The sequence below is a fragment of the Numenius arquata genome, chromosome 10, assembly GCF_964106895.1.
Source record: "Numenius arquata chromosome 10, bNumArq3.hap1.1, whole genome shotgun sequence".
Classification (NCBI taxonomy): Eukaryota; Metazoa; Chordata; class Aves; order Charadriiformes; family Scolopacidae; genus Numenius; species Numenius arquata.
Window position 1 is genome coordinate 55733498 of NC_133585.1, and position 12767 is coordinate 55746264.

Consider the following 12767-nt stretch of genomic DNA (forward strand, 5'->3'; position numbering starts at 1 on the left):
CCCCCGGCCTCCATCCCGCCGGCCCCCTCCGCTCCCCCCCATCGCCATCCCGCTGATCTCCCGCTTTGCCCCCACCATTGCCCCGCTTAATCCCCTGGGGTTTAAGGCCGCCTCCTCCTCCTCCTTCTGGCCGGAGGAGCCCCCGGGCACCGTGTCACCCATCGCTTGTCCCGCCGCGGTCTGGCCTTAACGTTGTGTTTCTCTTTATATTGGATGAAACCCCCCGCCATATCGATAGGGGCTGGGGGTGAGGGCATGAGGAGCAGCCCGGGCGGGGAGGGCTTGGTGGGGCTGGAGGGGTGAGAAGCTCAACCTAAAAGAGGGGAGATTGAGCTGAGATCTGGGGAAGAACTTCTTTGCTGTGAGGGTGGTGAGAGCCTGGCCCAGGTTGCCCAGAGAAGCTGTGGCTGCCCCATCCCTGGAGGGGTTCAAGGCCAGGTTGGAGGGGGCTTGGAGCAACCTGGTGTGGTGGGAGGTGTCCCTGCGCAGGGCAGGGGGTGGCACTGGGGGGGCTTTAAGGTCCCTTCAAACTTTAACCATTCTATGATTCTATGACCCAGCAATGTGCTCTGGAGCCCAGAAACCCCCCGCACCCTGGGCTGCATCCCCAGCAGCGTGGCCAGCAGGGTGAGGGGGGGGATTCTGCCCCTCTGCTCCGCTCTGGGGAGACACACCCCCAGTGCTACCTCCAGCTCTGTGGCCACCAACATCAGAAGGACATGGACCTGTTGAGCAGGGCCAGAGGAGGCCACGGAGATGCTGGGAGGGCTGGAGCCCCTCTGCTGTGAGGACAGGCTGAGAGGGTTGGGGGGTTCAGCCTGGAGAAGAGAAGGCTCCGGGGAGACCCTAGAGCCCCTTCCAGTCCCTAAAGGGGCTCCAGGGAAGCTGGGGAGGGACTCGATCAGGGAGGGGAGCCATAGGAGGAGGGGGAAGAGTTTGGCGCTGAAAGAGGGGAGATGGAGATGAAATCTCAAGGAAAAATTCTTTGCTGTGAGGGTGGTGAGACCCTGGCCCAGGTTGCCCAGAGGAGAATGATGACGGGACGCATCACCTCGGATACACTGATAGCGCACTGCAGGCGTATTATTAGTAATTAATCTCAGAAAGGAAACGCGGCTTGTAACGGCGTGTCCATCTTCACGCCATGAGGCTCAGCTGGGGACGGCTGTTCCCTTCCCCAGGTGTCTCAATGCCCAGTGTCCAGCTCGTATGCGGCACCTGGAATTGTGTTAGCAAATGGAAAAGCGAGGAAAAACTATTGCTACACATTTTTCACAGGAAATATACATTTTTCTTTCATTTGGATTGTAACTGTTCCAATGAAAAACAGATTCCTTTAGAACACTTGAAGAATTCTGCAAATTCCCCCACCTGCCCTGGTGTCTCTGATAAAGAGAGCGGCTGGCTGTGATAAAAACCAGCGACCAAACCTCCCCTTCCTTATCAGAAACCAGCATTTCTCATCCTTTCTGTTGCACCCCCCTTTCTCTGATTTTTCAATCTCTGATTTTCCCTTCCCACCAACTCACCGTGCTCCTCCCTGCTCCTCTGCCTCCCGACTCATTGTCCCAATGCGTGAAAGCCCAGAGCCCAAAGCACAGGAATATTGGGATTCACTGGCAAACTTCAGTTCTTTATATATTTTATACTAGGACAGTTAAAATGTAACTTGGGATAGTTAATTATATGACAAAATTTAATCTTTGTTAGCACATGTGGAGCTTAATGTGGACGACTCAATTAATATAGTAAGAGGAAAAAAAAAATCCTACCTTTAACCAAAATAGTGATATTGGTGCAAAACTGGTGTTTCCAGGCCTCGGAGTAATCCAGCAGAAGCCAGTGTCCCTCTTTTGAGCATTCCGCCTCCTGCAATGGAGATGAGGCGTGTACGAGAGAGTTTATGTAACACAGGCTTTTACTGAAAGATTTAAAGCAGTAAACAGGGTCCAAAAATAAAGGCTGTATTTTAAGAATAATCTAGGTGTTAGGGGATTAGAGCTGATAAACCCCTGTGCCGTAAAAGCTGTAGAGGTTTGTAATACCTGCCCCTTCCCGCTTTGTGCCCCTTCACCCTCGAGATTGGGCGGCACCAAAGGACCTTCTGTTGGAAGGCTTTTGCTCAGCCTGGAGAAAAGAAGTCTCCAGGGAGACCTTAGAGCCCCTTCCAGTCCCTAATGGGGCTCCAGGAAAGCTGGGGAGGGACTCTGGATCAGGGAGGGGAGCCATAGGAGGAGGGGGAAGGGTCTGACACTGAAAGAGGGGAGATTGAGCTGAGATGTGGGGAAGAGATTCTTTGGTGTGAGGGTGGTGAGAGCCTGGCCCAGGTTGCCCAGAGAAGCTGTGGCTGCCCCATCCCTGGAGGGGTTCAAGGCCAGGTTGGAGGGGGCTTGGAGCAACCTGGTCTGGTGGGAGGTGTCCCTGCCCAGGGCAGGGGGTGGCACTGGGGGGGCTTTGAGGTCCCTTCCAACCCAAACCGTTCTGTGATTAGTTTCACAGGCCGCTTAGAGAGACTTAAAAATGTGGACGGCTGTAATTTACACCACAAAACGGGTTTAAATGGGTAAAAAAAAGTTTATCTTCTTCTGTCCCTGCCCCCCAAACTCTCCCAGCCTCAGCAGACGTTGGTACTTGGCCTGAAATGTATACACCGAGGCAAATTAACACGAACAAAAGCAAATCACTGCTTTCTTCTCACACCTGTAAAAAGGGATTAACAGCATAGCAAAATACAAGCAAGGTCTATTAAGATCTCAAGGGGAAAATGTCACATGAGCATTACTTTGTGTGTATGTAAGAAAGTAAGTGAAAGCAAGATCTAGGAATAGAAAAGTAAAAATATTAAGAAAAAAATAAACAAAAGCTTGTAAACCCAATGCAAGAAAAGTTCTTGCCAAATTAAGACTGAGAAAGTTGCCCAGGAACCGCCAGTGTTCCTAACGTTACCTGCGTTAGTACTGGAAGAGATTTGGGGTATTCCTTTTAGCTATTTGGTTCGGGGCACAAAGTCAGAACGAGTTCCTGAGCTTTCAGCCTAACCCAGCCTGCTGTAAGGCGGCTGCCCCTCGCCTGCCAGCTGCTTAACTGGTTACGCAGGCTCTACGGTAGCCCATGGAATAAGCCTGTAATGTTTAAAGAGTACATATATTTCATTTTTATAACATGCATATCATTTGCATGTTAGAGAACAACAGGGAAAAAATGGGAAAAGTTGTAATACATTGCCTTAAATGCAATTCTTTAAGATATGGACAGAAAAATCAGCTTTGCGAACTTTTGGGCAGCTGCACTTCTATGTGTTTTTTATCAAAGTACAAAGAAAGTAAGTGCTTGTAACTGGAACACGATAGTAAAATTTACATAAGCTGTAGCCTAGGTAGTTCTGTTTTTTGCTTTTCATCCTAGAAGTATTCTAGCTTACATGAAATAGGCCAAAAAACATAGTTGCAGTCTGCAGACTTCATAACTCACGTTAAAAGGGGCTTTTTAAAGCAGTGACCTATTAAAATTCTTTTATTTCGTTAATTTGAGTTTTTTTCTATAACAAAAAACTGCTGATTAAAGCTAAATTTGCTTTTCCTTTCAACATCTTGCATTCCTATTAGTGAAGTCGGGTGATGTTAAAACCGAGCGCAGCTGTAACTCACTTTCATTATTCATCCGGTAAAACACCCACTTCCCAGTCCGTGAGAGAGACCCTCTCAGCTGTAATCAATCAAGAGCCATCACCTTCCAAAGCTGAATTTTATTGCCGTTAGGGCTACATTAAGGCCAGATATTCTGTACAGGAATGTGTGTAACAGCAGAGCCTCCAGGGAAAGGCAGCAGAGCTTCTTCGTCTGACTGACTGAATTAAAACTGAGTTAACAGACTGAATTAACCCGAATTAAAGTTTGGTCAGAGTTAAGGTCATGCAACCACGGTTTGCAATTTCCTCAGCTGAACGGTATCTGTTGCAACGGATCCGCTGAGGGAAACGTTAATTCCAATAAAAGGGCTTTTGTTACTTTCTTCCCTGGCTTTGTCCACGCTGACGCCGGCACCCAGAAAAGCTGTAGGAGTGGCCCGCAGAGATACAGTACGATGTAAAGTAGTTATCACTCCCATCACACACTTTTGCTCAAAGTTTTCTTCAAATGCATTTCTCAGCTCTGTGACCTGGTCTCACCCACCTGGTCCTTCCCCTCTCTCCAGCGTTTCCAGTCACGACATTGCTTATTTCTCCTCGCGTGCAGCGCAGTTTACTGAAGATTCAGTGAAGTCGACAATAGCACCCAATATTATCATTGTGGAGCAGATTAGAAGCTCAAAAGGGCTGGGAGCCAGGGAGCTATAAAACTTAACAGTCATTTCACAAGCTGAATTATCCGAGCAGAACTAGAGCTTCGCGTCCTGGAGTTTGTGCTTCTTCCCCACAACTGTCATCCACATGTGATTCATAAACGAGCCCGGCAGACCCACCGGGGTCAGTGCCACACCGATCACGGCTTTTAGGAGAGCCACAGCGAGGGAATCTCTGGAGACAGAACTTGTGGTTTCGTCTGCAAAGGAACAGCAGCGTGGCCTAATGAGAAAAGGGAGGTAGCTCATTGTGGCACCAGGCACAGGGAGAAGAAGGGCTTTTCCAGGCGTGAGGGCAAGTCTCTCAACTTGCTGGAAAAGCTGCCAGCATCGCGTTCAAGCGTGGAAAATTTTCCATACTGCCTTCCTTGTTGGAGGGCAGACAGATGTTACAGACCACAACTGTTCGGTCCCTTACGCTGTCCTGCATTGCACGACATAACCCTCTCTGCACGCATTTCATTGTACAAAAGCTTTCTTTTTCAGAGAACAGAATGTAGGAAAATAATCTCTTTAAAGGAACAAAGAGCAAATTACTTGTCTGTCTTAAAACATTTGATTAAATCATTCAAAAGGCAGCTCTCATTTTTTCCCATAGCAGTAATTACACTTTCTCACCCTACCTGCTCTTCCACAAGCATTTTCTTCACATTCTTACAGCAGAGATGAAAACAGATGCAACAGGGGAAGTTCCACTGCAGTCATATCCCATAATTTCCAAGGACTGTTCCAAAGTTTTTTTTTTTTCCATGAACTGGCTATATTAATGTTTAAAGGAAGAGTAAAAATATGTTAATACTAAATTTATATAAAGCTTTTGTTGTTGTTGTTGCTCAAGAACTCACAGAGAACGGATTTGGAAAGGTAAAATGTGCAAAATTCTTCTCTCCTTTCAATTGTTAAAAACATTTTTGGTGGCTGTAGCCATCCTGACAGCTTTTCTGTGACAAACTCCCAGACATTTCAGAAGCACTGACATTGAGAAAACTCCTTTTCCTGAAGACTTGTGGGCCACTTCGATGCCCTTTCAACTGCACCAGCCAGGATTCAGAGGTGAAACTGGATTTGATGGAGTTAACTTACATTTTTATATGGCTGTAAACAAGGCAGAAGGTGCCTATGGATGTGTTGGAATGGTGTGATATGGAGAGCTATAGGTGAAGTCTGGTGGACAAGGAAGGGTCCAACACTAGAGATACCAATGGCTGTGCTATGATCCCTCCAGTATACACTAGCATTGTGAGATTCTACCATCGGTTACAAAAGTGTTTTATTAACTAGAAAACACCCCGCAAGAAACTGTCACGTACGGGTGGTTTACCACAAAGCGAAGGAGGGACCCACCTGGCAGGTCAATTCACCAAACAAAACAGCACTTTCCAAGAAACAGGCATTTTTAAAGCTACATAACGAATTAAAACATAGCATCATAGAATCATTTAGGTTGGAAAAGACCTTTAAGATCATCGAGTCCAACCGTTAACCCAGCACTGACAAAAGCCACCACTAACCCACGTCCCTCAGCACCACGTCTTCCGGCTTTTAAACACCTCCAGGGATGGGGACTGAACCACTGCCCTGGGCAGCCTCTTCCAAGGCTTGACAGCCCTTTCCATGAAGAAATTTTTCCTAATATCCATCCTAAACCTCCCCTGGCACAACTTGAGGCTGTTTATTCTTGTCCCATCGCCTATTCCTTTGGAGAAGAGACCAACTTCCCCCCCTGGCTGCACCCTCCTTTCAGGGAGCTGTAGAGAGCGAGAATGTCTCCCCTCAGCCCCCTTTTCTCAGGGCTGAACCACCCCTGGGCCTTCACACAATTCGGTACCACAGAACTGAGAACACGAATTTGCTGCTGAGTAGGGGGATGGTTTACAGCAATAGAGAGCCAAAACCGGAACATGGAATATCCCCAGTGTAAATGTTTGCTTTAGAAGATTAAGTGTAAGCTTTGTTTGGAGGTTAAACACTGTTGAAAGGAATAGCCACACGAGTTAGCTGATATAAAAATGCCTTCTGAGAGGCTTTGACATAGAAACACTGGTTTGGGTGGGAAGGGGACTTAAAGCCCCCCCAGTGCCACCCCCTGCCCTGGGCAGGGACACCTCCCACCAGAGCAGGTTGCTCCAAGCCCCCTCCAACCTGGCCTTGAACCCCTCCAGGGATGGGGCAGCCACAGCTTCTCTGGGCAACCTGGGCCAGGCTCTCACCACCCTCACAGCAAAGAAGTTCTTCCCCAGATCTCAGCTCAATCTCCCCTCTTTCAGTGTCAGACCCTTCCCCCTCGTCCTGTCGCAACAGGCCCTGCTAAAAAGTCTGTCCCCATCTTTCTTACTGGCCCTGAAAGGCCACAGTAAGGTCTCTGCAAAGGGAATGCACCTCTCTGCCTCGCTCCATCAATTAACCTCACCGTTACCCTGGCACCTCCTCCAGAGGAAGATTTTGATAATCTTCAGAGATTTTGACTGACTTTTTCCAGTTTACTTGATGTCTTTTCAGGCTGCAGTTGGGGCAAACGCATAAAGCTTAAAATTAAATGGGGACGGAGGAGGTATTTACTGCTATATTAGTAAACTGCACATCAGAAGGAAAGAAAATAAAGACCTCGAAGGCCTGGCTTCTTACGCTGTGTTCTGAGGTGATTCTGCAACGGGGGAACCTCCGGAGCGCCAAATCAAAACTAAGCTGATTAAATTACTATGGGGAAACGTCGTTTTTTTCCCCTCAAACCGATGCCGGACGTCCCTCGGTGAAGCCCTGGGGGGCGGGGGCGGCGGCGGCGGCTAGCGGAGCCGAACGCCGCCGCCGTCCCCGACTCCTCTGATTTCGCCCGCCCGAGCGCCCTCCTGCCTCCCTTTGTATTTTTAAACCACGCTACAGCGTACCGCCCCGCCCAATCAAAACGCGCGCCCTCCCCCGGCGGCCAATGGCGGGGGGCCCCGCGGTTTTTTAAAACCGTCCCTCTCCGCCAATCGCCGCCCGGGCGCTCTTTAGTCCCGCCCCCCTCCCCCCGTACTCGTTGGAACCGGTTGCGGTGAGGAGAGCGGCTGGGAAGGGTGGGGGAAAGAGAGGCGGGGGGAGAGTGACGTGTGAGCCGCAGCCAGCCAATCCCCGGCGGCGCCGTGCGCGGGAGGCGGGGCGGTGGCCTGTTTGAACGGGGGCGGCAGCCAATGGGGTGCGGCGGTGGGCGGGGCCGGCGGGCCGAGCGGCTGTGGCGAACAAGAGGCGGTAAGTGCGCCGGCGGGCTCCATTCGCCGGCAGCCGCAGCAGCGGAGGGAGTAGGATTGCGCCGCCGCCAGGCAAGGCCGGGCCGCGGGAGGGCGGGAAGGAGCGGGGGGTGCCGGTCTGTGAGGGGGTGCGCGGCTGAGGGGTGGGAGAGGCCTGGCCGGGGAGCGCTGAGGCGGAGGGTCGGGCGGGAAGGCGGCCCCGGCCCTGAGGCGCGGCCCGCCCTCACTCTCCTCCTCCACCCCTCGGCCCGCCTCAGGGAGCCGCCGCCGAGCTCGCCATGGGTAAAGGCGACCCCAACAAGCCGCGGGGCAAGATGTCCTCCTACGCCTACTTCGTGCAGACCTGCCGGGAGGAGCACAAGAAGAAGCACCCGGACTCCTCCGTCAACTTCGCCGAGTTCTCGCGGAAGTGCTCGGAGCGGTGGAAGGTGAGCGAGGCCGGGGCGAGCCCGGCTGTCCGGGCCCCCGGTAGCCCACAGCGGGTCGGCAGGGCTTGAGCTGATCCAGGCTCTTCTCCTCTCCCCCTCCCTGCCTCCCGCAGACAATGTCCAGCAAGGAGAAAGGAAAGTTTGAAGAAATGGCCAAAGGAGACAAGGCTCGTTACGACAGGGAGATGAAAAACTACGTTCCTCCCAAAGGCGAGAAGAAGGGAAAGAAAAAGGACCCCAACGCTCCTAAAAGACCGCCGTGAGTGTTTCTGTGACCAAACAAAAAGGTATCAATTCTAAAGTCTGACACTTAATTTGAATCACTGTCTGTCACTTTTAGATCCGCGTTCTTCCTTTTCTGCTCTGAACACCGTCCGAAAATAAAAAACGAACATCCTGGCTTGTCTATTGGAGATACAGCGAAGAAATTAGGAGAGATGTGGTCTGAACAGTCGGCCAAAGATAAACAGCCGTATGAACAGAAGGCTGCAAAACTAAAGGAAAAATACGAGAAGGTAGAGTGGAAGTGATGAAAGAAGGGTTAAAGGTGCAGAGGTCACTGTAAATGTGTGACTTCTGTTTTGCACCTAAACCATCATATGGTTCATAATTCTAAGTCATAGAAGGGTTTGGGTGGGAAGGGAACTTAAAGCCCCCCCAGTGCCACCCCCTGCCCTGGGCAGGGACACTTCCCACCAGACCAGGTTGCTCCAAGCCCCCTCCAACCTGGCCTTGAACCCCTCCAGGGATGGGGCAGCCACAGCTTCTCTGGGCAACCTGGGCCAGGCTCTCACCGCCCTCACAGCAAAGAGTCTCTTCCCCAGATCTCAGCTCAGTCTCCCCTCTTTCAGTGTCAAACCATTACCCCTTGTCTTACCACAAGATGCCCTTGTAAAAAGTCTCTCTCCAGCTTTCTTGGTGGACCCCTTCGGATCCATGTCTAGAGATACTGCCAATGAGACACTTTCCTTCCAGAAAGCGGGGCATCTGCTTGAAAAATAAATGGTCATACTCCAGAACGCTGCAGTCCTAAAATTCCTAAAACTGGATCATGCGTTCTTTTGCCAAAATGTTTAAGCATGGAGCTTCCAAGGCTGAAGCCTCGCTTTTCTGTGCACGCTGCAGTTGATTTACACAGTGTAGTAGTATTAAGTTATTAAATCAGTACAGATTTGTCTCTAGACTTATGTTCCCCATGACTAAACAGCGTTTTTCTTGCAGGATATCGCAGCGTATCGTGCCAAGAGCAAGAGCGATGCAGGAAAAAAGGGCCCAGGTAGGCCTGCGGGATCTAAGAAGAAAGCAGAACCAGAAGAAGAGGAGGAGGAGGAGGAAGATGATGAAGAGGAGGAAGAAGAGGAGGATGAGGAATGAACGAATGTCCTGCTGTAAAGATTTATGCTCGAAATCCAATACTTTGCTAAGAATGTGAACTCGAGTGCAGCTCGTGGTTAGCTTCAGTATACAAATCTGTACAGAACTGTGGATAGGGAACGTGGTTCTCGGTAGGGACGCCCCTGTTTTTGATGTCAGTGGGAGCCCAGGGGCTGCTGCAGCTCCCTTTAGAGGAAAAAAAAAAAGAGTTGTGGAATGTTTCTGCGTATTTAATGGTTTTGTTGAAACTCAGTGACTGTTAGCCAGGTGTTTCTCCATAGCGAAGTAAAACAAAGGAGGTAGCTTAATAGCTGATCTTATATTTTGTAGTATAACGCATTGTATTACTTTTTTTTAAACAATTTTGTAATAAAATGTTGTACATGACTAGTGTTTTATTGTTGCTGTTTCCAAGAGGCTGGGTGCTCCCAGAGTGCCGGAGGATGAGGCTCTGCGGTGTTAACTCCTGGAGTTTTGACTGGATTTTAATTTTTTTTTTTTTAAATTTTTATTTTTAAGGTGTCTCCCTGTTGCTCATCAGCTTCTGAAGTGACTTTGTGTCCAGCCATTGTGTGTGTGTCTCACCTGTTTCCAGCTGTTTCTGGTCAGGTTTCCTCTTTGGCAGTGGAGCGGTAGCATCAGAGCAAATTGACTAGTTTTAGTGATTATTTGAAATGGGGGGGGGCTTTTGTGTTTTTATTTTTTTAAAATTCTGTCCAAGTGCTTCTAAATTGAAAGCTGCACAGGTTCCAGAATTTCACATACCACATCACAATAAGCGCATGTTGAGGTAATTGGGAATAAAGCTCAGAATTCTAATATATTCCTGGGTGAGGTATAAGGACTTTGGGGTTCAATTCTGTTTAGTGTTAATTGGCTCATTTGGCTCCAGCCCCAATTCTGCCATCAAAGTGCAGCAGGAAGGTTCAGAAAGGATAAGGCCGTAGAAGAAAAGCTGAGGTAGTTTTTCACATCTGAGTTCAATATGGACGATCTTAATGGAATTACTCACCGGGAACTTCTTGCTGGGGGTGAACTGGGAGGACAAGAGGTGGCTGAGATAGAGCCTGCTCCACAGACCTGCAGATACAGGTTGCCCCGAGAAGCTGTGGCTGCCCCGTCCCTGGAGGGGTTCAAGGCCAGGCTGGATGGGGCTTGGAGCAACCTGGTCTGGTGGGAGGTGTCCCTGCCCGGGGCAGGGGGTGGCACTGGGAGGGGGGGGGCTTTAAGGTTCCTTCCCACCCAAACCATTCCATGGTTTGGTGATTCTTTGGCGAAATCCTTGCCCATGAAGGTGAAAGAGCTCTGGTCTACCTGAGTTTGGCCTGATCTGCTTCTCCTAAGAGAAGTCAGCCATCACTGAAGGCTTTGCAGGACTAAAAAGCTGGTTCTTAGCAGAGGAATGAAATAGGAACTGGCCATCGGTTTCACCAGCGGGGGAAAATCAGCCAGAAAACCCCATTTCATAGAATCGTAGAATCATAGAATCGTCCAGGTTGGAAGAGACCCTCGGGATCATTGAGTCCAACCATCTACCCTACACTACAAAGTTCTTCCCTACACCATCTCCCCCAACACCACATCTAAACGGCTCTTAAACACATCCCGGGATGGTGACTCAACCCCCTCCCTGGGCAGCCTGTTCCAGTGTCTGATCACTTTACCCTGTTTGTTACCCTGTTACTCGGTAAAGAGCTAAGAACAGAACAAATACTTAGTGTTCCGTTACCATCTTCCCAACGGAACATAAAGTTTCCTTGTTCTTAGATCAGCCTCCTTGAGCAGAAGCCTGTTTGCAAACTTGGTCTGATTTTTCCCCAGTGAAACCTATGGTCTGAAGAATGTCTCTCTCTGTCTTTTTTTTGTTGGTTGGTTTGTTTGTTTGTTTTGATGTTTTCAAAAGGAAAACCTTGCTCAGAAGAACAGCTTTAGACCGGGGAACTGAATACGGTCAGGCTTTAGAACTCAAATAACACAAAAGAAATTGCAAACGGGTGTAGAGAAAAACATCAGAAAAAAATGGAACAGGAGTTTTATCTTTGATTACTTAATAATTTTAATTACTTAGTAATCTATTGAAGTGTTTCATCCCAGCATATCCCAGGCACCTTGGATATAACGTTGGTACATAATCTAGTACTCACGGCTCAGGGATGGTCACCGATCCTGCTTGACTCTTCATTAGTGCAATTAAGTAATTGTCACAGGTCAGCACCAATTAGTGAGTGAACCTCAACATTGATCCAACTATCCTGATACCCTGAGGTCAAATCTTCCCTCCAGCCTCAGCATTGGAGAGTCTCCTGATGTCCCAGGACTGGCTCTGCTGGAGGCCACCCAAGCCCTGAGGCTCTGGTGATGGCCACCAAAGCCTTGGGGCTTTGCTGGTGGCCACCGAAACCCCCAAGGCCCTGCTGGTGGCTACCCAATATGGAGTCAACCACCAGAAAACCCTGGCCAGCAAGTCCCGTGCCCCACCTCTGAGCTGTAGGGCTGTTTCCTGCCCCAAACATCTGCTGGGGCAGCCGTGAATCAGTTCCCCCGCAGAGCCCAAGGGATGATGTGTGCGTGGACGACACCACATCCTTCTAAAAGGCCCTCTGAGGACCTGGCACTGACCTGGCACTAATTACTCCTTCGGGAATTAACAAGCCCTCATCACTGACAGGCATCATCCCCTTCCCCTTCCGCCCTGGGATGCTCAGCCCCAGGGCTGCTGTTGCCATGACCTCATCTCGGGCATGAGTTTGGGTTTTTTGGGTTTTTGTTTTTTTTAAATACAGGTTACTGCTCTGCTGCTTCTCCTACCCCTCTGCTCCGTTCTCCTGCAGGAGACACCACTCACGTGGCCAAGCAGTCAGAAGTGGGGTTGGCTCTTGTCCCTAAAGCCACCGCCTTTCTTTTCAGGGAAGTCTATTAGCGAGAAAAAGAAAGGAAAAATGCAAACATACCTTTTTCCTCTTGGTGTGTGACCAGCTCCGACTCCTCCCCACAGGCTGTGGTTCTCGTCGCCTTCGTGGACCTGAAGGAAGGGGCCTTTTCCATCAGGCCACCAAGATCCGTCCGAGGAGAAGCTCCACCGCTGCCCTGCTGGAGAGCCTCCATCCAGCTGCTGGCCAGAGCAGCGCAATGAGGTAAAAAACCGAAGGATTGTGCACAGAACTTATTTCTTCCTTTATCAGGCCCCACGTTACATGGTAATGGAGAATTATTTAATTTGAATCTTTTTTAACCTAAAGGGAAAAAAGTCGCGCTTGATGCACAGCAAAATCCAGCGCAGTGCCTTTTGTGGGTTTTTTCTTCCGAAAAGTCTCCCAGATCAGAGAGAAGCATCAAACGTTGACATCTTGGGGGTAGTTTAGGAGATCTCGGGCTGCTTGGTCCAGTTTGAGAGCAG

General features: G+C 49.7%; 1 protein-coding gene across 2 annotated transcripts; it reads left to right on the forward strand.

The window, feature by feature from the left end:
- Window positions 1–7545: 7545 nt before the first annotated feature.
- HMGB2 (high mobility group box 2) lies at window positions 7546–9756 on the forward strand. 2 transcript variants are annotated; one of them, XM_074154605.1, is made up of 5 exons: window positions 7546–7569; window positions 7826–7996; window positions 8110–8255; window positions 8337–8511; window positions 9218–9756. In XM_074154605.1, exons 2-5 carry the CDS (start codon window positions 7847–7849, stop codon window positions 9368–9370), a joined length of 624 nt encoding a protein of 207 aa, XP_074010706.1. In that variant the 5' UTR covers window positions 7546–7569; window positions 7826–7846; the 3' UTR covers window positions 9371–9756. The 2 variants fall into 2 exon arrangements, with proteins under 2 accessions (XP_074010706.1, XP_074010707.1); XM_074154606.1 differs by lacking the exon at window positions 7546–7569 and adding an exon at window positions 7587–7640.
- The last annotated feature ends 3011 nt before the right edge of the window (window positions 9757–12767 follow it).

Coding starts and splice junctions, on each gene's coding strand:
- HMGB2 (XM_074154605.1), top strand. CDS start 7,847: ATGGGTAAAGGCGACCCCAACAAGCCGCGGGGCAAGATGTCCTCCTAC. Junction 7,997..8,109: donor AGTGCTCGGAGCGGTGGAAG/GTGAGCGAGGCC, acceptor TGCCTCCCGCAG/ACAATGTCCAGCAAGGAGAA. Junction 8,512..9,217: donor TAAAGGAAAAATACGAGAAG/GTAGAGTGGAAG, acceptor TTTTTCTTGCAG/GATATCGCAGCGTATCGTGC.